Source organism: Leucoraja erinacea, chromosome 18 (genome assembly GCF_028641065.1).
Source record: "Leucoraja erinacea ecotype New England chromosome 18, Leri_hhj_1, whole genome shotgun sequence".
Classification (NCBI taxonomy): domain Eukaryota; kingdom Metazoa; phylum Chordata; class Chondrichthyes; order Rajiformes; family Rajidae; genus Leucoraja; species Leucoraja erinaceus.
The window spans coordinates 39,999,448-40,023,902 of record NC_073394.1 but is presented as its reverse complement, the minus strand read 5'-3'; the positions used below and the strand labels follow the sequence as shown (position 1 = coordinate 40,023,902).

The window sequence follows — 24,455 nt, the reverse complement described above, 5'->3', positions numbered from 1 at the left end:
ATGGATGATATGGAGATTCAGAACTTATTTACACAAAAGCTCATACACCCAACTTTAATTGCACAAATAGAAACAAGGAACTGCAGTTGCAGGTTTATAGAAAAAGACACAAAGTGCTGGCGTAATTCAGCAGGTCAGGCAGCATCTGTGGAGAACATGTATAGGTGACCATGTCTGGTTGCGACCTTTCCTCAGACTGATTGTGGTGGAAGGACAGGGGAAAAATGGTAGCGAGGAGCAGGAAAAAGGCTAGCGAGTGATTAGTAGATGTAGGTGAGGGGGTTGTGTGCAGATGGTTACACAAAGATGAAAATTCAGGTGCGAGACAAAAGGATTGAAGAGTTGTGAATTGTGAAGCTAGAGGACGGAATGCAGGTGGAAGGGGGAGAAATAGGTACAAATAATTATTTTTATAATGTAAGAGAATATCTCATTACCCCTCAGTACCAGGGAAACATGGAACATAGCCCAACTTTATAGATATACATGTACCTATTTGTTTTGATGGTGAATTCCCCCAAGATGGCGCCACGCGCAGCAGCCTCGCCAGCAGCTTGTGTGTTTCTTTGGACTTTTTGTTATTTTCAGCGTGTCTGAATGTACGTCTCCCGGCGTGTCTTGCGTGGGGGGGGAATTGGGGAAACCGTTCCGCATTTTCCGCCCTTCACTTTCAGTTGTAGATTACCACTCAATCATTATTAATCTTATAGATTCTTGCTGTACATTGATATTTGATTCTACATTGCATACAACCTTCCAGTCTTAGCTCGTCCACTTGGAGTGCTTAAAACACATGTTGGTCCCGAGCACTAGGATGGTAACAATGATGGAAGCTATCTCAGAGGACAAGCAAACGGGAAATGCTAAAAGGAGATTCAACAAGAGATTTTAAATGTGCTTTTACAGATAGTAGGGTTTAGAAACATAGAAAATAGGTGCAGGAGTAGGCCATTCGGCCCTTCGAGCCTGCACCACCATTCAATATGATCATGGCTGATCATCCAACTCAGTATCCTGTACCTGCCTTCTCTCCATACCCCCTGATACCTTTAGCCACAAGGGTCACATCTAACTCCCTCTTAAATATAGCCAATGAACTGGCCTCAACTACCTTCTGTGGCAGAGAATTCCAGAGATCCACCACTCTCTGTGTGAAAAATGTTTTTCTCATCTCGGTCCTAAAAGATTTCCCCCTTATCCTTAAACTGTGACCCCTTGTTCTGGACTTCCCCAACATCGGGAACAATATTCCTGCATCTAGCCTGTCCAACCCCTTAAGAATTTTGTAAGTTTCAATAAGATCCCCCCTCAATCTTCTAAATTCTAGCGAGTACAAACCAAGTCTATCCAGTCTTTCTTTATATGAAAGTCCTGACATCCCAGGAATCAGCCTGGTGAACCTTCTCTGTACTCCCTCTATGGCAAGAATGTATTTCCTCAGATTACTCAGGGTGCAATCCACAATGAGAGATGATCACTTTTAACTCATCACTGAAAGTAACAAAATTGAGGCATGGAAAATTCCATGAAAGACAGTTGCTGGAGTATAAAGCAATTCCATAGAAAGTGATTATAATAAGCTACTTCAGGTTTAAAGAGTTGGATGCAATACAGAGCTGCTGTGGGGCAAAATAGAGGTGGTCATAAATTTGATTTTGTTAGCTCCAGAACAAAGTTGGTCAGAACAATGGCACAGATAATAATGTGTTCAGTGTTGTTCAACAGTAGACCAAACGTGGTATTTTGTCCAAAGATACAACTTTCATCTTGGCACAACGACTGATTGTCAAGGATTAAACAGCAATGCATTCTGACATGACCTTGGAACACAAGAGTCAATTCTGCCAACATTATTCCTATCCTACTTGAAATCAGCTAACTCAAAAAAGTGCATTGTTCAACTGAATTATCATTAAGCATTCTTGCTATTAGAACTGCTCAATTCTCAGGCATACTTGAGGTCTTGGAAATAAATAAAAGGCAACCTCAATGGCATTAATTGTGCAATCAAACATCAGATACTGTCCCAAATAATCAACTTGCAACTTTTGATAATTTGTGAGTTTATTGGTTTTACAGATGGTTTACATTGATAGGTAACAAAATCTTCATAGGAAAAAAAACAATTACAGTATTGCTTATCTCCATTTTATTGAAATATAAGTTTCTCAAGAGCAATGCCTTTTCAGCGCTGCAAATATAATTTCAGCGACCAATATAGATCAGTAAATTAATGTTCCATTGGTTCTTCTGCTTTTTCAGTAGAAGGGGCATCTTCAGATGTAGCTACCTATAAAACATTTAAAAAATATTAGTAAAATTAAAAAGCAAACGTGAAATTATACATTTGATCAGTAGAAAATAACATTTAAAGTCAGACTGCAAAATTAAATATTTTAAAAACATTTACACCTTGCATAGTTCATGTCAGTAATGATCAAATTCAGAACTAAATATTAGAGTGAAAATGATCACTTTGGAATAAAAAGTTACACGCCAACATAACATAGACCTGGAGTTCATCACTTATGGAAAGTTCAAATATGTTTGAGGTGACAATATGTGACACACTGTTGATGTCTGAAGACTGGCTTCAATGATAGGACCAAGAATTTTTTATCCATTTCAAGAATATTCTGTAGGCCATATAATTGAACACAAAATAGTCCTGAAACTAACACATGTTCTGTGATGATATGGATGAATGAATGAATAAGTTTATTGGCTAAGTATTCCCATACAAGAAATTTGCCTTGCTGCTCCGCCCGCAAGTGACAACATGACATACAGTGACAGTTAGGAAAGACTCATAAAACATTAATCATTAATAATAAAACATTATTGATTAAACATGTAGCACAAAGAGGCTACAGATTTTTGGTTATTGAGTAGAGCTACTACTCGTGGTAAAAAACTGTTTTTATGTCTGGTTGTGGCAGCTTAGACAGTCCGGAGTCGCCTTCCAGAGGGAAGCGATTTAAAGAGTTTGTGGCAAGGGTGAGAGGGGTCAGAGATAATCTTGCCCGCTCGCTTCCTGGCCCTTGCAGTGTACAGTTCATCAATCGAGGGAAGGTTGCAGCCAATAACCTTCTCAGCTGATGAGACGATTCGCTGCAGCCTCCGGATGTCATGCTTGGTGGCTGAGCCAAACCAGACCATGTTGGAGAAGGTGAGGGCAGACTCTATGATGGCAGTATAGAATTGGACCATCATTGCCTGCGGCAGATTGTGTTTCCTCAGCTGCCGCAGGAAGTACATCCTCTGTTGTGCCAATTTGACTGTGGAGTCGATGGTAGCCCCTCATTTAAGGTCCTTGGAGATGATGGTTATCAGGAACATAAAAGACTCCACATATGTGACTGATGGTGAGTGTGGTGAGGGGAGGGGGAGCTCTCCTAAAGCCTAAAAATCTCTCCTAAAGTCTAAAATCATATGCAGTTATATTAGCCAAAAAAACCTCCAGCAAAATATTTGGTTTGTGCAAAACTCTAACCAACAAACTTTTTAAATCATTATAAAATTGAAAACCTTTTGATTTAAAAATGTTGGGAAGTTGCAAAAGGTGTAAAACTAATCTGTGTTGAAGTTTGTGAAGGAAGCAGGTTTGTGCAGTCATCTGGCACTGACTGACCAAAGACAGTCCTACCAATGACAGTACTGCCAAGCAAAATAGTTTAATGGATGGTTATAAATTAGTTTGTAGTGTATATCACTGCCATCATTTTCTGTGCTTACCTTTCTCTGAGGTCTTTCTTCTAAACCTTCCAAAAATGGTGCAACATCTTCATCATCATAAATTGTGAAATTAATGTCTTTACCCACAATTCCAATGGAGACATTCTGAAGGAAAATACATTTTCAATATTTAGGTTATGCAGCACGACTTTAACAATCATATTGAGCAAAATCCAACACCAAATGAAAATTGCAGAGTTTTACTATTCAATTCAGTGTTAATAAATTAGCACCTATAAATATTTGACATGCTTTAGAGCAAAAAGTTAGTTGCGGACTTGTGATAAAATGAATTGAATACATTTTATTAGCCAAGTATGGTTACATACTAGGAATTTGCCTTGGTGCTTTGCTCCCAAGGATAACAACACGATATATAGTGGACAATTACAAATAAAATATTGTCATTCAAACATGAAAAATAAAAGAAAATACAGTGCAAAAGGAGGCTACAGACTTTTGGCTGTTGAGTAGTTACTGCTCGTGGAAAAAAAGCTGTTTTTATGTCTGGCTGAGGCGGCTTTGACAGTCCGGAGTCGCCTCCCAGAGGGAAGTACTTCAAAGAGTTTGTGGCCAGGGTGAGAGGGCTCAGAGATGAACTTACCCGCTCACTTCCTGGCCCTTGCAGTGTATTGTTCGTCAATGGGGGGGGGGGGAAGGTTGCAGCCAACAACCTTCTCTGCTGATCGAATGATGCGCTGCAGGCTCCAGATGTCGTGTTTGGTGGCTGAGACAAATCAGACCATGATGGAGAAGGCGAGGACAGACTCTATGATGGCAGTATAAAACTGGACCATCATTGCCTGTGGCAGATTGTGTTTTCTCAGCTGCCGCACATCCTCTGTTGGGACTTTTTGACTGTGGAGTCGATGGTGACTGGGTCCCTGGAGATGATGGTTCCAAGGAACTTACAGTGCCCTCCATAATGTTTGGGACAAAATCCCATCATTTATTTATTTGCCTCTGTACTACACAATTTGAGATTTGTAATAGAAAAAAAATCACATGTGGTTAAAGTGCACATTGTCAGATTGTATTAAAGGGTATTTTGGTTTCATCATGTAGAAATTACAGCTGCAAATATGCATAGTCCCCCCCATTTCAGGGCACCATAATGTTTGGGACACATGGCTTCACAGGTGTTTGTAATTGCTCAGGTGTGTTTAAATGCCTCCTTAATGCAGATATAAAAGATCTCTCAGCACCTAGTCTTTCCTCCAGTCTTTACATCACCGTTGGAAACTTTTATTGCTGTTAATCAACATGAGGACCAAAGTTGTGCCAATGAAAGTCAAAAAAGCTATTATGAGTCAGAGAAACAAGAATAAAACTGTCAGAGAAATCAGCCAAACCCAAGGCTTACCAAAATCAACTGTATCGAACATCATTAAGAAGAAAGAGAGCACTGATGAGCTAACTAATCGCAAAGGGACTGCAGGCCAAGGAGGACCTCCACAGCTGATGACAAGAATTCTCTCTATAATAAAGAAATATCTCCAAACACCTATCCGACAGATCAGAAACACTCTTCATGAGTCAGTTGTGGATTTGTCAATGATCACTGTCCGCAGAAGTCTTCCTGAACAGAAATAGAAAAGCTATACTGCAAGATGCAAACCACTGGTTAGCCACAAAAACAGGATGGCCAGGTTACAGTTTGCCAAGAAGTACTTAAAAGAGCAACCACAGTTCTGGAAAAAGGTCTTGTGGACAGATGAGACAAAGATTAACTTATATCAGAGTGATGGCAAGAGCAAAGTATGGAGGAGAGAAGGAACTGCCCAAGATCCAAAGCATACCACCTCATCTGTGAAACACGGTGGTGGGGGTGTTATGGCCTGGGCATGTATGGCTGCGGAAGGTACTGGGTCACTTATCTTCATTGATGATACAACTGCTGATGGTAGTAACATAATGAATTCTGAAGTGTATAGACACAACCAATCTACTCAAATTCAAACAAATGCCTCAAAACTCATTGGCCGGTGGTTTATTCTACAGCAAGACAATGATCCCGTTTATTATTATTTATTAAATAGTTGAAAACATTAGCGACGCAGTGGTGCTGGTTTCTGACGGGCACGGTGACGGACGCACCACACATCTCTGTCCTCCATGCAGCTGGCAAACTCCTCTTTCGTCTCTACACATGCGTCTTCCATCAATGTCTTCAGCCTCGTCTTGATCAGCCGTCCCGTGTCACGTCTTCCATGGTGGGTTCTCACAGCACAACCTTGTTTGTGGGCATTTCTGGGGGCGGTGGCAGTGACCAGCGAGCCTCATCTTTCTCCACCTGATCTTCTTGGTCAGAGGTGGAATCTCCCCATGGAGCTGGGCGTCGGTGATGTGGTCCCTCCAACTGACATTTTGAACTTTTCTGAGCATTCGGATGTAGGTACCATCAAGAGACTTGGACAGTGCTCGAGTGAGTGTCCATGCCTCACACCCGTACAATAATATGGTCTCTACAGTTGCATGGAAGAATCTCAGTTTGAGACCCTTAGACATCCGAGACGTCCATATTTTCCCCATGTTATTGAGGGTTTTTTCATGTGAGTTTCCGGATCTTGATGTCATTCTCCGAGCTCTGCATCCTCGCTCCCAGGTACTTGAAGTCCTCCACTTTCTTGAGAGATGCACCACCACTGGTCTTGAGAGGCTCATGGTCACCAACGTTGAACGCCATGTACTCCGTCTTCTTGGTATTGTGGAGGCCCACTTTCCCGCACTCCGTCTCCACCCTGCCGAACAGCTCCTGTGCCTCCATAATCTAGTCTGACAGCAGGACGATGTCATCAGCGAAGTCAAGGTCTGACAAGTTGACTGGCCCGATTCTTCTCAAACGCCTCGGGGTGATTGTAAAGCCGAGTGCCTGCCTCATGACATGATTAAGGACAATGACGAAGAGAAAGGGTGCCAGCGTGTCTCCCTGTCAGACACCCGCGAGGATCTCGAACACTTTGACCTCGCCATCCGGGGTGACAATCTTGGCCGTGGTGCCCAAGTGCATATCATCAATGGCACTCAGGAGATGAGGAGGGATACCGTAAGCCTTCAAAATCCTCATCATTTTGCATTGATAAATTGAGTCAAACACCTTCTGGAAGTCTATGAAGGTTAGGACAGCCGGCAGGTAGTTATTCTTCACATCCTCAATGATTCTTCGGAGGGCAAGGATCTGTGTGACCGTGTTCCTCTTCTCTCTGATACCGTTCTGATTGTAACATAGATTCGGGTCGATAGCAGCCCTAATCCAGTTGAGAATCAAGCGGTTGTAGACCTTGGCCAAGACACGTCAGGCTGATGCCAAGATAGTTAGTTGTCAGTCTTGTTCAGGCTCCCAAATTTGGGAACGGGGATGATTTTGGATTGTGACCACTGTGTTGCCTTGTCATTCGTCATTAATGATCCCAAACATACTGCTAAAGCAACAAAGGAGTTTTTCAAAGCTAAAAAATGGTCAATTCTTGAGTGGCCAAGTCAATCACCCGATCTGAACCCAATTGAGCATGCCTTTTAAATGCTGATGAGAAAACCGAAGGGGACTAGCCCCCAAAACGAGCATAAGCTAAAGATGGCTGCAATACAGGCCTGGCAGAGAAGATGCCCAGCAACTGGTGATGTCCATGAATCGCAAACTTCAAGCAGTCATTGCATACAAAGGATATGCAACAAAATACTAAACATGATTACTTTCATTTACATGACATTGCTGTGTCCCAAACATGGGGGGGGGGGGCTATGTATAAACACAACTGTAATTTCTACCAGGTGAAACCAAAATGTATAAAAATTGCCTTCATTAAAATCTGACAATGTGCACTTTAACCACTTGATTTTTTTCTATTACAAATCTCAAATTATGGAGTACAGAGGCAATTAAATAAATGATGGGTCTTTGTCCTAAACATTATGGAGGGCACTGTAAATGACTCCACAGATGTGACTGTGGTGTTGTTGATGGTGAGTGAGGGGAGGGGAGCTCTCCAAAAATCTGCAATCAATTCCACTGTCTTAAGAGCATTGAGCTCCAGGTTGATGCAATGGCACCAGGACGCTAGCTGTGTCACTGATATAAAACAATCATGTTCAACTAAAAACTGCAGAAAGAAATCCATGTTACTATCAAGGACAGATTTAATATTGTCATGAACACTTTGACAGGCAACATCTCAGGAGAAAAGGCGTTGCTGATAAAGTCATTCCTTTCTTTGAAAAGGTTTTTGCAGATGATCAAAACAAAGCACGTTACAAGGTGTTGTTTCCCCACGGCAAGAGAGAAACAATAATCAGCGCTCTGCACATGCCTGTTGCTCAAAGTGAATAAAAGTGTATGAAAGTCAAGTCTTTCATTGTTTTATTTTGACCTTGGCGTTCCACTCCAGTGCTTTCAGTGGAACATAAATCAAAGCTCTTTGTATACCAATGTGGAATTGCAAGGCACTCTATTATAGCATGTTGCAATAAATAAAATTAATACCTTTGTAGCAAGATTCTGATCCGCAGGGAGTGTTTCCCTCAAGGCTTGCAGACCGTGTTTAACCAATTCGTTCAAGTTACCTGGTTAGTATGTGAGGGAGAAGAAAGGACAGTGGTGAATAAAAACACAAACGCCTCAGAAGGAAATAACAATGATTGTTTTCCCCCCACACTTACACTCCTGGAATGCTTCCATGTTTCTCTCTAGGTAGGTTCGAGCAGACTGTGAACGAGCACCAATTGACATGGCCTTACAATCAAAGTAGTTAGCAGACGGGCATGTCTGGAAAATGTGAGGGCCGATTTCCTTGAAGCAAAAAGTAAAAGTTTGTTCAATCAAACAAGTTAATAAAGCAGGAACTTTCTGAAAGTACCGTGACAATTTCAGCTGGTTCCCACACATGACAACATCCATATATATTTATCTATCTTATAACTATTACAATTCTGATTTTGGATGAGTATTTGTGTGTGTATTTATGTGTGTGTGTGTGTGTATTTATTTGTGTGCTGTCTGTCTGCGATTCACATCTCCTCGAAAACACAACGCGCTAACGGTGACATTTTTACATATTCCTATAGAGATTTACGCCATGATCTAAAAAATCACCTTATCTGAAAATTTGATTCATTATTTCTTGAGCTATTTATTAAATTTGTTCACAAATCTGAAATGTTTTTTTAAAGTTAATGAGCTGATGATGTCACAATGGCTCTGCTCCTCGCGGACTGTTGCAGTTTTCAACGCGCATCCTGCTGGGCACTGTTTTCCACACGCTGCGAGTTACGTAACCCCCCCCACCCCCCGAACTCGCAGTCGTGTTGTCGCCTCCCTCTTGCAGTCGAATCGCACTCGACCGGCCGTCCGCAGCCCAGCCGCCCGCCCCCCCGGGCTCTGGATTGAAGCCGCTGAACACGCAGTAATTTGGTTGGGCTTCCGAGATCCCGCGAGGTCCCGAGGCCCGCCCGCAGTCAGCCCCACCCGTTCAGTGTCTGCGCCGCCCTCTCACTCTCTCTCCCCCTCCCTCTTTCTCTGAGCCCACTCTCTCTGCCCCTCTCTCTGTCTCTGCCACCTCCTCCCCCTTCCATACTCCCCCCCTCTTCTCCTCTCCCCCTCTCCATCCCCCCCAACCCACCCCTCCCTCTTTCTCTGCCCCTCTGTCTTTGCCCTCTCCCTCTATCCCCCTCCCTTCCTCTCTAGACGCGCCTGCGAGTTGCGTCAGTGGATGGGTGGGGATGCGTCAGTGGATAGGGGGTGTGGTTAGGTCAATAGTCTATTTAATTGTCATTTGGACCCCTGGGGTTTCTGCAGCCATACATTACACACAAATAGACCCCAAAACATGAGCCAATTTAATAATATTAATATAATATCAAGGGGTGTGGTTAGTGTGTGTGTGAAAGACGCCAGGCCCACAAGGGCAGTCGCGGCGCAGGTGCTTCACCCCGGAGACAGGTGCCTCCCCGGAGCCAGACCCGCAGTCACCTCCGCATCCCCCAGGGGCGGCAAGGAAAATTCTGCTCCGCAATTTCGTGGACCAGAGTCCAGGCCGCTCAACGACAACTACATCCCTCCAGTGTGATGTGTGTGTGCGCGCGCGGCGAATCTCTTCTGCTTTGTGTAACGATAATTCCTGTCGAGTTTTATCCCGTGGATTCAGAAATTGTCTCATCTGAAAAATGAATGCATTATTTCTCAAGTTATTAATCAAAAATCTCAAATAACTTAGAAAATGAAACCGCTGACTTTGGCTGATGACGTGATGAATTCACAATGGCTGAACATTGTGTTCACGCGCTGCGAGTCATATCGCCCAGGGCCGCCTGCTCGCAGCAGGGCTGCCCGCTCAATGGACGCCGCAAACCGGAAACCCCAGCGCCAAAAGGCAGCAAGCTCCACTGCCTCTGCGTCCCTCTCTGTGCCTCTGCGTCCTTTTCTCTCTAACCCCCTCCCTCTCTAGCCGCGCCTGCGAGTTGGGGGCTATGCGCGAGTGGATAGAGCGGGGCATGGGGTAAAAGGAGTGAATGAATAATATTAATATAATATCAATGGGGGTGGTTAGTGTGTGTGTATGGGGGATGGTGTGTGTGTGTATGTGTGGTTGGTTAGTGTGTGTGTGTGTGACGCTGCAGGCCGCCCGTCCCCCCACAACTGCTCGTTGAGAGGATGGGACCCAACGGGTCCCACTTGGTCTAGTATATTACTAAAATTCTCATCTTGTTTGTTTGCAGGTTTGCGTTGCATCTCTATTTGCACAAAAACGGTACACAATAGCGCCACATATGTTCCCCCACCTAATTCACCATCGTCCTATGCTGTAAATGAAACAAATTTTGTGCAGATTGATGGTATATTTTAAAATTTATTGACGTTTTTAAAAAATCAATTTCAAACAGCGCCCCCACCCGTGCATGCGCAGTTGGGGGAGAGTGCCCTTGCACGTCTTTACTGGTGTCACAAAGGGCACCCAATAGGTCCTCAGCTGCGCCTGCGCAGTTGGGCCCTTGCCAGAATTCAGATCGCCATCATTTGGGCTACCTGAAATTGGAGAAGCCAAAGTTCATACCGCTGGAGTGTAAACTACCAAAGCGAAATATGAGGTGCTGCTCCTCCAATTTGCGGTGGGCCTCACTCTGGCCATGGAGGAGGCCCAGGTCAGAAAGGTCAGATTCGGAAAGGGAGGGAGAGTTGAAGTGCTGAGCCACCGGGAGATCAGGTTGGTTATTGCGAACTGAGTGAAGGTGTTGTGCGAAGCGATCGCCAAGCCTGCACTTGGTCTCACCGAGGTTGATCATACGCTGAATAATCCAACCACATTTTTGTTTGGAAGTGGTAAGAAATAATAGAAATTGCATTCATTGCAACGTGTAAAAAGAGTTGAGATTCTGTATTATAATTTTGTTGCATGTCATTGTGGTATATATCATGTCTTGATTGGTGAATGTGTTTAGTTTGTGACTTTATTTGAAGCAGAAATATGTGAATGCTTCATTGAGCATAATACGGACTGGCAACTACGCACTTCGTCCGAGCACATTATCGCACGCATCATGCAAGCCGTCTTAAATGACCACCTAAACTGTCATTTGGCAACCTAAAAAGCTGCCTAGGTTGGAGACGGGCGCCTAGGCATCCCAGGGGCGGGGAGAGGCCGCGCCGATGATCCGGGGCCTGGGTGCTGAGCCTGGCTCTGCGGCCGACGGCTGCTGCTCCTCCGGGCACGCAAGGAGGGAAAGGAGCGACATCCTCGAGGTCCTGGGGAGGTGAGGAAGGAGAGTGGGGGGATTGAGGGAGAGGAGGGGGCAGGGAGGGAGACGGAAATGGGGAAGGTGAAGAGGGCAGTGGGGGAGGTGAGGAGGGATAGCGGGAGGTGAGGAGTGGGGGAGGTGGGTGGATAGAGGGAAAGGAGGGGGTTAGGGAGGGGTGAGGGGTTATGGAGGGAGTGACTGCGGGTAGGGGAAAGGAGAGGTATGGAGAGGTGAGGGAGGGATGAAGGAGGGGAGGGTGAAGAGGGGAAAGAAGGGGGAGGGTGAAGAGGAGGGGAGGGAGTGCTGGCGGATATGGGGAATTGAGCCGCGCCTGCGCAATTTGGGGCTATGGGTGAGTGGTGGAATACTGCGTTGGGGGACCAGGCCTCCCGTGTGACAGGCACCCAACGGGTCCCACTTAGTCTAGTTTTAAATAAAAACATCTCTTTCACTCAGCAACATGATCACGTCTCACTCAGAACCAAAATCAATCAAATTGCTTCACATATATACTGTTGTTCAATTACGAGGAGGATAGTAATCACTATCACTTACATCATAACCAGCAATGAGCAATCCCACACCATAAGGTCTCCGTCCATATCGCTGGGTTGGAATTTGAGTTTCTGAATAGTTAAAGAATTGCTCAGACAATGTATTTCACATTAATTCAGAGACACTGATTTCAACTTGCATTAACAGTTTCTTTACAGTTCAACAGCACTTAAATCCAGCTATTGATGTAACAAAGAAAAGTATGTTTAAACAGATTAAATGGATGGAAAAGGCTTGATTTTATTTCAAGGATACTGCTTCCAATTAGGCTCACAAGACGGGACACTGGCAGTGGTCTGTCAAACACAAACCTGGAATCCAAACATTCCTGGCGCATGAAGTTGCTGCAGTAAATGAAGGATAAAAATATTACATTTTACAAATACAGATGAAGAAATAAACAAAGAAGAAGCACTGGTAAAAACAGCAATTTGCAATTGTTTGAAAGGCAGACATGCAGTGACTGGACTGTTTTACATTCTTTATCCTCTCATCTCCCACATGCTCAATTCTCAATTTCACTCTGGTGAATCGCCACTTTTTGCCACTGTCCAAAGCAAGTCAGCAAAGATCCTTTGCCCCATCCCACCCACCCCCCCCACCAATGAAAAATCTCGTCAGTTCTTTAAAATAACCTAAACACAATGTTAGCTATTAATGAAAATGGAAGAATTTGATTACAACAAAGCTTTTTTGAAAATTGCAATTTTTTTAATGTAAATGAGATTTGAGATCCCATTGTGACATCATTGTAACTTGGCTGATGGGCAGGGCAAGTGTAAAAGTGTTTTTTGTAAAGTTTAAAGTGTCAATAACGTAAAATATTACATAAATCCAAACAAAACTTGTTTCATTTATATCTCAAGGCAATGGTGAATAAGGTGGGCCAGAAATTATAGCGCTATCGTGTACCGTTTTAGCTGGGTTTTGGGATATCACATACACGCATACAAACAAACAAGATGAGAGTTTTAGTAATATATAAATATACTAAACCAAGTGCAGACCCGTTGGGTCTGTTTCCCCAACACACATTTGGGGCGGGGGGGGGAGCTGCGGCATCACACTCACACTAACCACGCCCCAAACACACAGGCGGGGGGAGAGGAGGACGGGGGGTAGGGAGAGAAGAGGGGAGGGAGGGGTGAGGGGGAGGAGGAAAGGGGAGAGATTGGGGAGGGAGGGGGAGGAGAGCGGGGAGGGCAGGAAGGGAGGGGGAGGAGAGGGGTAGGGGGGGGAGAGGATGTTAGAGGTGGAGAAAGAGGATAAGGGGAAGGGGAGAGAGGGGGTAGGGGGGAAGGGAGGGGGGGAGAGAGAGGGAGGGGGAGAGAGAGAGAGAGGTGGGGGAGGGGGGCGGGGGGAGAGGAGAGAGGAAGAGTGGGGAGTGAGGGGGAGAGGGGGTAGCGGGGAGTGGTGCAAGAGAGAGGGGAAGAGGGAGAGAAGGGGGAGGAGGAGAGGAGAGAGAGGAGAGAGGGAGATGGAGGGGGAGAATGGGGGAAGAGGGCGGAGTGGGGGTGAATTGGGGGAGAGAAAGGAGAGGATGGGGGAGAGGGTGAAGTGGGGGACGGGCTGGCGGGCGGGCTGGAGTCCAGCAGCGGGAGCCGTGGTGCGAGCGTACTTGGAGGCATACTGGAGGCAGGTGTGCCTGGATTGGTCGACATGTTGGATTGTGACGTCAGCAGCTTGTGAGTCCCGTTTAGATGTTAAAATGAGTGAGTGTGTGGGGGATTTTATTAAAAAACGTGTACATAAAAATGGCCAAATGTTGAGATGAGTGAATGTAAAAGTGAAATCGCTAACGAAATGGAAAAAATCTCGGAGTTTTTCGGTGTTGTTTTGGCGTAGCAAGGAGTCAAAGGCCAAATCACATACACCCACAAACACAGTTTTAATATATGGATAGATAGATTGTTCCACTTTTAATGTCCATAATTTAATTGCATGCTCTATTGGAGGGTCTTCCACCTGAAATGTTATTGGTTTCATTTTCTACAGTAGCTCCCTGGCAGAGTTTACAGCATTTTTTTGATTCATTTTTAAATCTAGTTTATTTTGATCATGGAACTTGAAATAATTGCTTTGCGTCCCATTTCAGGAAGAGCGACAAATCGTATTTTAACATTTATTTTATCTTTTAACATCATGACAAAATAATGATTGCAACTCAACAAACTACAAACACTCACCACAGTAGCCGAGCATCAGCTGTGAGACCAGCAATGGAGATGCCAATATGATTGTCAACATGGAGCACCTTCTTTTGGTGAGCAGCCAGTTCTGACTGAGCTCTCTGCAAAGCAAATGGTGATTGCAAGGTAATTTCATGCAGAGTTATATGATAAAAGGAAAGAGAAATGGTTGGTGACATTTGAGAAACACTGGTGGTTAACAAGAAATTATGCAGAGAACTATGGAATCAGATCGTAACAAATCCAAAAATTCTTGGAACATGAAAAAGTTCCTTTCCCTCCCAGAGAATCCAGAATTATTATTATTATACTGTTATTGTATAGCTGTTATTATGAAATCTGATCATCCTCCCACTTTTTAAAGTTAGCAGCTCCTCTGAGGAATATGGTTTTGTCCATGTACAGGAATTTCATTACAAATGCCGATTAGTTTAACGCCAATGATCTAATAAGAGAAGAATCACGAATGGACCACACCCTAAAAATCACCTAAAATCCCCCAAATTCCATCCTTCTAGTCAAGAGATTAAAAATAAGAATTGAAGGACAAATGCACTCCATGATGCACTCGGTTTCACTGATCAAAGGTCTAAATAGGGTCCTTAACCATTGTAATGGTTTGAATTTTAAACTTGTTTGTATCTCTCGGGCAAGAATGGTAATGTTCATCAGGTCTTCAGTTTGGATTCCTCTCCAGTGATCTCTGCTGGAAAAGTGCCGGCTTGACACACTCCTCCCAGGTTCATACGTTCAGAACACACGCTTGAAACAAGCTGTTCATAATGCATTGTAACCATCAAACGATGGGAAGAGGTGGGTGGGGGGGTAACTGGGAAAGTGGAAATTGAGAGAATAAAGAACATTTTATTCCTTATTACATTATTAAAGTATCATGATCCTACCAAGGGTTCAGCATTATATTTATTTTATTCACATTCACATATGTAAGTTGATCATTTTTACATTGGGAGTAGATCACTGGTTTTAATAAAAAAAAACAAGCCATGTGGTTGTGGACAGGGTTACACAAAATCTGGTGAGCAGATCTTCATGTTGATCAGAAACACTTGTCCGATGCTGTACTTCTGTCCTTTAAATTTACAAGATTAACAACTGTCGCTTTTATATTTTAGTTAAAACTTTGATTCACTTGACAATCAATGCCAATCATGATCATTGATGCTAAACCATTTTCTCACTTCTGAATTTTTGAGGTTTCAAGGAATAGTTTGAAACAGAGTGGAATTATTTAGGAAGTTTAAAAAAATGGCATAAGCGAGCAGGAAGACTACTCAAAACCATTACGCTGTCCACAATTTTACCTTCAAAGCTACGAGAACTGCATGCGTTTTGGATTTGAGCCCCACGGTGGCCGAGCCTTGTTTCACTGCCTCCATTGCATATTCAATTTGATGTATACGCCCCTGAAAGAACAAAATGTTGTGAGCTTGAGTAACAAGTTTACACTATCATTGGTTTTCAATATTCTGAAACACTACTGCCATCAGCTTTAGAATTCTCCAATCTCAACTTGAGCACGTTGAAATAAAATGAATAATCTTATTTCTAGGTACACTACGTCACATTCTAAATCCTTGGAGGCACTCTACAACTCCACATATAAAATGCTTCATTTAGTTGCTTATCACAAGGCCTCATGGCAGTCTTATACTTTCTGGTGCATCCAATCGCACTGATACTGCATTGTTTCTGCTGGGTAACCACAGGATGATTGTTGGCCCAGTCTCATTTTACATCTACATGGCCCTAGTCAACTCCATCCAAATGCATGACACCAGCTGAGGCCACCTTACTCTACCTCAACCTCTCTATGTCTGCATTTCCAGGTGAATCACAATTCCCCACAATGAACATGAAGCTAATGACTTTAGCTCATAACACAAATTCATAGTCAATGATAGCCCCATCCCTGACTATTGCCATTAGGATGAACACAATCACAGCATCATAGATGATTCCAAGCAGAGTTTTCAACCCCGTATCCTCCAGGTTACAAAGGCCGTTTACTTCCACGAATATAATTTCATCATCTATGATTAATGCTTGAGCTCCACTGCAGCTAAAAGCCAAATTGAACTTCTGAGCCACCCTCCCCTCCCACCCTTCAGGGGAAATAATAATGTTGCAATCCCTCCACATTCACAATACACCCACAAACACAGTTTTAATATATAGGATAGATAGATTGTTCCACTTTTAATGTCCATAATTTAATTGCATGCTATATTGGAGGGTCTTCCACCTGAAATGTTATTGGTTTCATTTTCTACAGTAGCTCCCTGGCAGAGTTTACAGCATTTTTTTGATTCATTTTTAAATCTAGTTTATTTTGATCATGGAACTTGAAATAATTGCTTTGCGTCCCATTTCAGGAAGAGCGACAAATCGTATTTTAACATTTATTTTATCTTTTAACATCATGACAAAATAATGATTGCAACTCAACAAACTACAAACACTCACCACAGTAGCCGAGCATCAGCTGTGAGACCAGCAATGGAGATGCCAATATGATTGTCAACATGGAGCACCTTCTTTTGGTGAGCAGCCAGTTCTGACTGAGCTCTCTGCAAAGCAAATGGTGATTGCAAGGTAATTTCATGCAGAGTTATATGATAAAAGGAAAGAGAAATGGTTGGTGAGATTTGAGAAACACTGGTGGTTAGCAAGAAATGATGCAGAGAACTATGGAATCAGACCGTAACAAATCCAAAAATTCTTGGAACATGAAAAAGTTCCTTTCCCTCCCAGAGAATCCAGAATTATTATTATTATACTGTTGTATAGCTGTTATTATGAAATCTGATCATCCTCCCACTTTTTAAAGTTAGCAGCTCCTCTGAGGAATATGGTTTTGTCCATGTACAGGAATTTCATTACAAATGCTGATTAGTTTAACGCCAATGATCTAATAAGAGAAGAATCACGAATGGACCACACCCTAAAAATCACCTAAAATCCCCCAAATTCCATCCTTCTAGTCAAGAGATTAAAAATAAGAATTGAAGGACAAATGCACTCCATGACGCACTCGGTTTCACTGATCAAAGGTCTAAATAGGGTCCTTAACCCATGTGATGGTTTGAATTTTAAACTTGTTTGTATCTCTCGGGCAAGAATGGTAATGTTCATCAGGTCTTCAGTTTGGATTCCTCTCCAGTGATCTCTGCTGGAAAAGTGCCGGCTTGACACACTCCTCCCAGGTTCATACGTTCAGAACACACGCTTGAAACAAGCTGTTCATAATGCATTGTAACCATCAAACGATGGGAAGAGGTGGGTGGGGGGGTAACTGGGAAAGTGGAAATTGAGAGAATAAAGAACATTTTATTCCTTATTACATTATTAAAGTATCATGATCCTACCAAGGGTTCAGCATTATATTTATTTTATTCACATATGTAAGTTGATCATTTTTACATTTGGGAGTAGATCACTGGTTTTAATAAAAAACAAGCCATGGCCTGAAAGCACAGTGCATTGATGTGGTTGTGGACAGGGTTACACAAAATCTGGTGAGCAGATCTTCATGTTGATCAGAAACACTTGCCGATGATGTACTTCTGTCCTTTAAATTTACAAGATTGACAACTGTCGCTTTTATATTTTAGGTAAAACTTTGATTCACTTGACAGTCAATGCCAATCATGATCGTTGGTGCTAAACCATTTTCTCACTTCTGAATTTTTGAGGTTTCAAGGAATAGTTTGAAACAGAGTGGAATTATTTAGGAAGTTTAAAAAAATGGCATAAGCGAGCAGGAAGACTACTCAAAACCATTACGCTGTCCACAATTTTACCTTCAAAGCTACGAGAACTGCATGCGTTTTGGATTTGAGCCCCACGGTGGCCGAGCCTTGTTTCACTGCCTCCATTGCATATTCAATCTGATGTATACGCCCCTGAAAGAACAAAATGTTATGAGCTTGAGTAACAAGTTTACACTATCATTGGTTTTCAATATTCTGAAACACTACTGCCATCAGCTTTAGAATTCTCCAATCTCAACTTGAGCACGTTGAAATAAAATAAATAATCTTATTTCTAGGTACGCTACATCACATTCTAAATCCTTGGAGGCACTCTACAACTCCACATATAAAATGCTTCATTTAGTTGCTTATCACAAGGCCTCATGGCAGTCTTATACTTTCTGGTGCATCCAATCGCACTGATACTGCATTGTTTCTGCTGGGTAACCACAGGATGATTGTTGGCCCAGTCTCATTTTACATCTTCATGGCCCTAGTCAAGTCCATCCAAATGCATGACACCAGCTGAGGCCACCTTACTCTACCTCAACCTCTCTATGTCTGCATTTCCAGGTGAATCACAATTCCCCACAATGAACATGAAGCTAATGACTTTAGCTCATAACACAAATTCATAGTCAATGATAGCCCCATCCCTGACTATTGCCATTAGGGTGAACACAATCACAGCATCATAGATGATTCCAAGCAGAGTTTTCAACCCCGTATCCTCCAGGTTACAAAAGCCGTTTACTTCCACGAATATAATTTCATCATCTATGATTAATGCTTGAGCTCCACTGCAGCTAAAAGCCAAATTGAACTTCTGAGCCACCCTCCCCTCCCACCCTTCAGGGGAAATAATAATGTTGCAATCCCTCCACATTCACATCCCAAAAGCAAATAAAAGTGTTTGAAGGAAACATTTAAAACACACATGGTCACAAGGAACAGAAATATTTATTGTTTTTTAGTATTAGAGATGCAGCGATCCCCGTACACTAGAACTATCCAACCCATTTGGAACAATTTACAAATCAAAACCAATTAACCTACAAACCTGTATGTCTTTGAGATGCGAGGGGACACCGGACCACCCGGAAAAAACACACGGTCACAGGGAGAATGTACAAACTCAGTGCAGACAGTACCTGCAGTCAGGATCGAACCTGGGTCTGTGGCACTGTAAGGCAGTAACTCTACTGCTGTGCCACCATGCCGCCTATTGTCAATTTAAAAGAGGTTGGCATGGAGCAAATAACTCAACAGATGGCAGGGCCAAGAAGATTTTCTGTGTTGCAGATTTAGTATAATTACTTAAATACATATTGAACATGATATTAAAAAAATACAAACCCTCTCTAATATTTCTTCAAATAATTACTGATTAGGTGGGGCATGTTGGTCGGTGTGGACAAGTTGGACCTGTTTCCACACTGCATGATTCTATGCTTATGATTCTATTAAATAAATCTGATCCATCTTGCCTATCTTGCAAAGTCTATGTTATCAAGCATCTATTAGAACATAGAACGGTCCAGCACAGGAACAGTCCAAGGCCCACAATGTCTGTGCTGAACATGATACTAAGTTAAACACTTATGCCTGTACATGATCTATATCCCTCCATTCCCTACAGAGCCATATGCCTATCCAAAAGCCTCTAAAAGACAATCACAATCTATCTATATCTATACATAACTAAAACTCTGATCTTGTGCTCTTCCAGCTTGAGGAGTGGGGGATAGAGGGATAGGAGGGGGGTAGGAGTTATGGAGGGAGTGACTGAGGGTAGGGGAAAGAAGAGGGATGGGGAGGGGAGGAGGAGAGGGGAAAGAAGAGGAAGGGAGGAGGGGGAGGGAGTGCTGGGGATGAGGGGAAATGAGCCGTGCCTGCGCAGTTGGGGGCTGTGCGTGAGTGGTGCAATATTGCGTTGGGGGGACGGGTTGCATTGGGGAAACAGGTGAGTGGCGGTATATTGCATTGGAGGACCAGGCCTCCTGTTTTGACAGGGACCCAACGGGTCCCACTTGGTCTAGTAATACTTTATTAGCCAAGTATGTTTTGCAACATACGAGGAATTTCATTTGCCAGGTCAGTCATACTATAAAAAGCAACGGAACACACAAAATACATTTTAACATAAACATCCACCACAGTAACTCCTCCACACTCCTCACTGTGATGGAAGGCGAAAAAAAATTCAAATCTCTTCCCTTCTATGCTCTATGCTTGGGGGCCGCGAGCCCTCCGTTGACGGGATGATCTTGACTCCCCCGCGCCGGCGAATGGACCCCGCGTCGGGGTTGATCGAGCATCTGCGTCGATGGAGTTTCCCGACTAGCCTATCCCAAGACTGCGAGGCCTTGATGGTAAGTCCGCAGGCCACAGTTGGAGCGATCCCAGGCAAGGGATTGGCTCCGATGTTAAGTCTACGCCTTGCGGTGGGGCCCAAAGTCAGTCCGAGGAGGCCTCTAGCTCCATCGATGGTAGGCCGCGGATCGGCCGGACATGCAACATGGAAAATAATCGCATCTCCCCCTGACCTCCTCTACCGACCCCCACATAAATCAAACCGAAGAACATTTACACAGACTTTTAACACGCACTAAAAATGTTTTAAAAAGATGAAAAAACAGAGTCTGTTGGCGGGGCTGCCAATCATTCGGCGCCCCTGGTGTATTCTACTTCAACCAGGCACCCATCACTTTTTGTATTAAAAACTTGCCCTGCACATCTCCTTTAAACTTTGCCCCTTTATCTACTACAAACCCTTCGGCATAATGCCAGGGACAAAAGCAAGTCTTCTTCGGTACATCACAATGGAACAGTGAACAATTTATCATTTTATGTGTATTTATGACAATTAGAATTTGTGATAAAAAGTGATGAAATAGAACACAGCCCGAAAGGCAACTTTTCTTACCTGTGGGCTCCAAACAGTGACATCGTTATCATACTGGTTACGGAACTGTAATTAAAAAGCATATGTTAGAATTGTATGCAAGAATTGCAATAAAGAACAAATTAATATCTATTGTGTAATTATCACCTATTTAAGGATATTTTCTTGATCATTAACATTCTGAACATATATTGAAAGTTTCCAGTTTACATTTGACAATAATCATATTCTAATGGTATTACAAATGCTTACAGCTGAAAGACAGATAACAAGTCTGGAATCTGAATGTGGGACACTATCTGAGTTTTCTTTATCCCATTAATGAAAGTAAAATGTGTGAAAATGCAATCAGATTCTGAAAGGAAGTGTATTCATTGACATACAGCCCAATCCATGGTTGGATTTACCAAAATCTGCAGTGCTGATGGTAGGTTGCAATCTTTAACTCTCTTTTTGAAGTAAATGCAAGCTGAGGGCTAACATAATTCTGAAGAAAAACGGTAAAGGATCCAGCGGATGATTCCACTTCACGTTAGTTCATTCAGGATAAACTCTAACTATGGATCTACACTGAACAGCCAATTAGCCTTGCAAAGGAAGATAAGATGTAAATGTAAGTGCAGATGGGAGCATGATTGGTGTTAATAATGGCACATCTAACAAGGTTTTCACCATAAAGCATCGACACACAAGGTGTAGCAGGGATGAGCTTTCCCAACCCTTCAGGCCTTCTGCACCATTCAACATAACCATGGCTGATCATCGACTTTGGCACCATGTTCCTGCCTTTGCTGCATATCCACTGATCCCTTGGATGTGCATAATTAAACAGGGGAATACAAAACCTGAATTTGGAATGATGATTTGCCTTGGTCCTCTACATGATTTATGACGCTGGGACTGAGTCAACAGGTTCAACAATGGCTAGTAAGGTTACCCATTAAACAGCAATGAAAAGGTGGAGCTGGTGTAAGTGAATTTCTAAAAAGTGCAAAACGTTTTAATTTACTGCTGAACAACCAGCATTGAAAGATTACCTTTATAAGAATTCTTCCTAACCTAATTGTGCGATGTTTATGGAATTGAACCAACTTTTTTTCTACTTCCATTACTGCTTATTCCACTTTCACTTTCAGCAGATAAATTACCATTGATTTTTTTTCCCTTCCTGGTTTAGACTCGGGAGGAATTTTCAGACATGATTGAAGAAAGAGACTTTAAATTCCCCTGATCATTTACACTGCACGCCTCCCCCCCACGGCTGCTACACTTCGCCCTCGAGGACCTTTAAGGCATGACTTCAGAGAGTGTTGTTGGACACCAAAATGATCCTTACTTTAAATTTGATCGTCAAAAGTCCAATTTTCAGATAAACTCATTATCTACCATGTATCTATCAATGAGGAGCAGATATTTTTGCTGAAAATGGACAATGTTCCACAATCAAAAATGTATAAACTCTAGTTAAATGTAATTTATCCCTTTGGAATACCATGCATAACTTAGCAGTTGCTTTGGTCTACAACACAACAGGACAGAGGGATCTGGGTATAACCGTGCATAGTTCCTTGAAGGTGGAATCTCATATAGATAGGGTGGTAAAGAAAGCTTTTGGTATGCTAGCCTTTATAAATCAGAGCATTGAGTATAGAAGCTGGGATGTAATGTTAAAATTGTACAAGGCATTGGTGAGACCAAATCTGGAGTATGGTGTACAATTTTGGTCGCCCAATTATAGGAAGGATGTCAACAAAATAGAGAGAGTACAGAGGAGATTTACTAGAATGTTGCCTGGGTTTCAACAACTAAGTTACAGAGATAGGTTGAATAAGTTAGGTCTTTATTCTCTGGAGCGCAGAAGGTTAAGGGGGGACCTGATAGAGGTCTTTAAAATGATGAGAGGGATAGACAGAGTTGATGTGGACAAGCTTTTCCCTTTGAGAATAGGGAAGATTCAAACAAGAGGACATGACTTCAGAATTAAGGGGCAGAAGTTTAGGGGTAATATGAGGGGGAACTTCTTTACGCAGAGAGTGGTAGCGGTGTGGAATGAGCTCCCAGTGGAAGTGGTGGAGGCAGGTTCATTGTTATCATTTAAAAATAAATTGGATAGGCATATGGATGAGAAGGGAATGGAGGGTTATGGTATGAGTGCAGGCAGGTGGGACTAAGGGGGAAAAAATTTTGTTCGGCACGGACTTGTAGGGCCGAGATGGCCTGTTTCCGTGCTGTAATGGTTATATGGTTATATGGAATCACAAGGAAAGGCACAAAGTGCTGGAGTAATTCAGTGGGTCAGGCAGCATCTCTGGAGAACATGGATGATATTTCAGAAAGGTCCCGCCACAAAACGTGTCAGCATCCAGGGATGCTGCCTGATCCGCTGAGTTACTCCAGCACGGTCTTTTCTTGGTAAGCCAATATCTACAGTTCTTTGTTTCTCCAGAAACCATAAGGATCCGCAGATGCTGGAATGTTGAGCAAAAAGAGTGCTGGAATAACACAGCCAGTCACGCAGCATCTTTTGAGGACATGGATAGGGGATGTCACCTATCCATGTCTTCCAGGGATGCTGCCAGACTTGCTGATTTCCTCCAGCACTTTGTTTCTTCCACAACATAAATCACGGTTGGAAATAAATTAACTGGTGAAGCAGATACTTCAGTAGTAGGTAGGTTACACAAACTTCACAACTAGCCACATGATGCAACACATCCTGAGTAAAAAACGAGGTTACATTTTCTCACGACATTAAACGATGTTAATCAGCACTGTAAATGAAGGCAGACTCGGCTAGCTGAGTTTAAATTGTAAAATGAGTAAAAAATATCCACCAGGGACAACCACTTCCCGCCGCACGGAGACAATTAACAAGGATTTAAAAGACACTTGGGACAGGTACACGGATAGCAACGGTTTGGAGGGATATGTGGGACTGGTGTAGATGGGGCAACGTGGACGGTTTGGGCCGAAAGGCCTGTTTCCAATCTGGGTGGCTGTATCAAGGCCGCCGGTGCAGGCCCCAGGCCCGGCTCCCGAGTGCGGCGGCCCCGAGGCCCAACTCCGGCTGCGGCCCGCAGCGTGAGTCGGCACAATGCCGGGCCGGGCCGGGCCCAGCGCGCCGATGGAGAGGGAGGACGAGGACGAGCGACCTGCTCCCCACACCGGGCCTGGAGCTGGAGCTGGCCCCGGCCCCGGGGTTGTGACCGGCTCCCTCCCCGCTATCACCCCCCCGATCCTCACCATCGCGCCGCCGCTTCCTCTCGCACCGAGCGACCGTCTCCTCGATGGATTAACCCGACTGCGCCGGCCAGGGAGATGAATGGAACTGCATCATCGATCGGCTCCAGCGGGGCTGGAGCAAAGATCCTGTCAATCATTGGGCAGGAGGATGAGCCGGGCTAGAGGGTCACTGCACTGCACAGCCCTGCAGGGTAGAAGATGCAGGGTGATTCCGGCTGGAGAATTAATGTCGGGTGATCCGGGTTGGACCGAACAAGAAACGCTTAACTCACTGACCTGAAGAAGTGTTTCGGCCCGAAACGTTACCTATTTCCTTCGCTCCATAGA

The 24,455-nt window shown here is 43.5% G+C and overlaps 1 protein-coding gene across 1 annotated transcript; it reads right to left on the bottom strand.

Annotated features, from left to right (window-relative positions):
* Positions 1-2,046: 2,046 nt before the first annotated feature.
* psma1 (proteasome 20S subunit alpha 1) lies at positions 2,047-24,240 on the bottom strand. The gene is made up of 10 exons (XM_055649888.1): positions 24,129-24,240; positions 20,907-20,951; positions 18,029-18,130; positions 16,692-16,795; positions 12,274-12,362; positions 12,019-12,089; positions 8,392-8,521; positions 8,216-8,295; positions 3,736-3,840; positions 2,047-2,290 (listed from the first exon to the last, which is right to left on the bottom strand). Exons 1-10 carry the CDS (start codon positions 24,129-24,131, stop codon positions 2,231-2,233), a joined length of 789 nt encoding a protein of 262 aa, XP_055505863.1. The 5' UTR covers positions 24,132-24,240; the 3' UTR covers positions 2,047-2,230.
* Between the last annotated feature and the right edge of the window lie 215 nt (positions 24,241-24,455).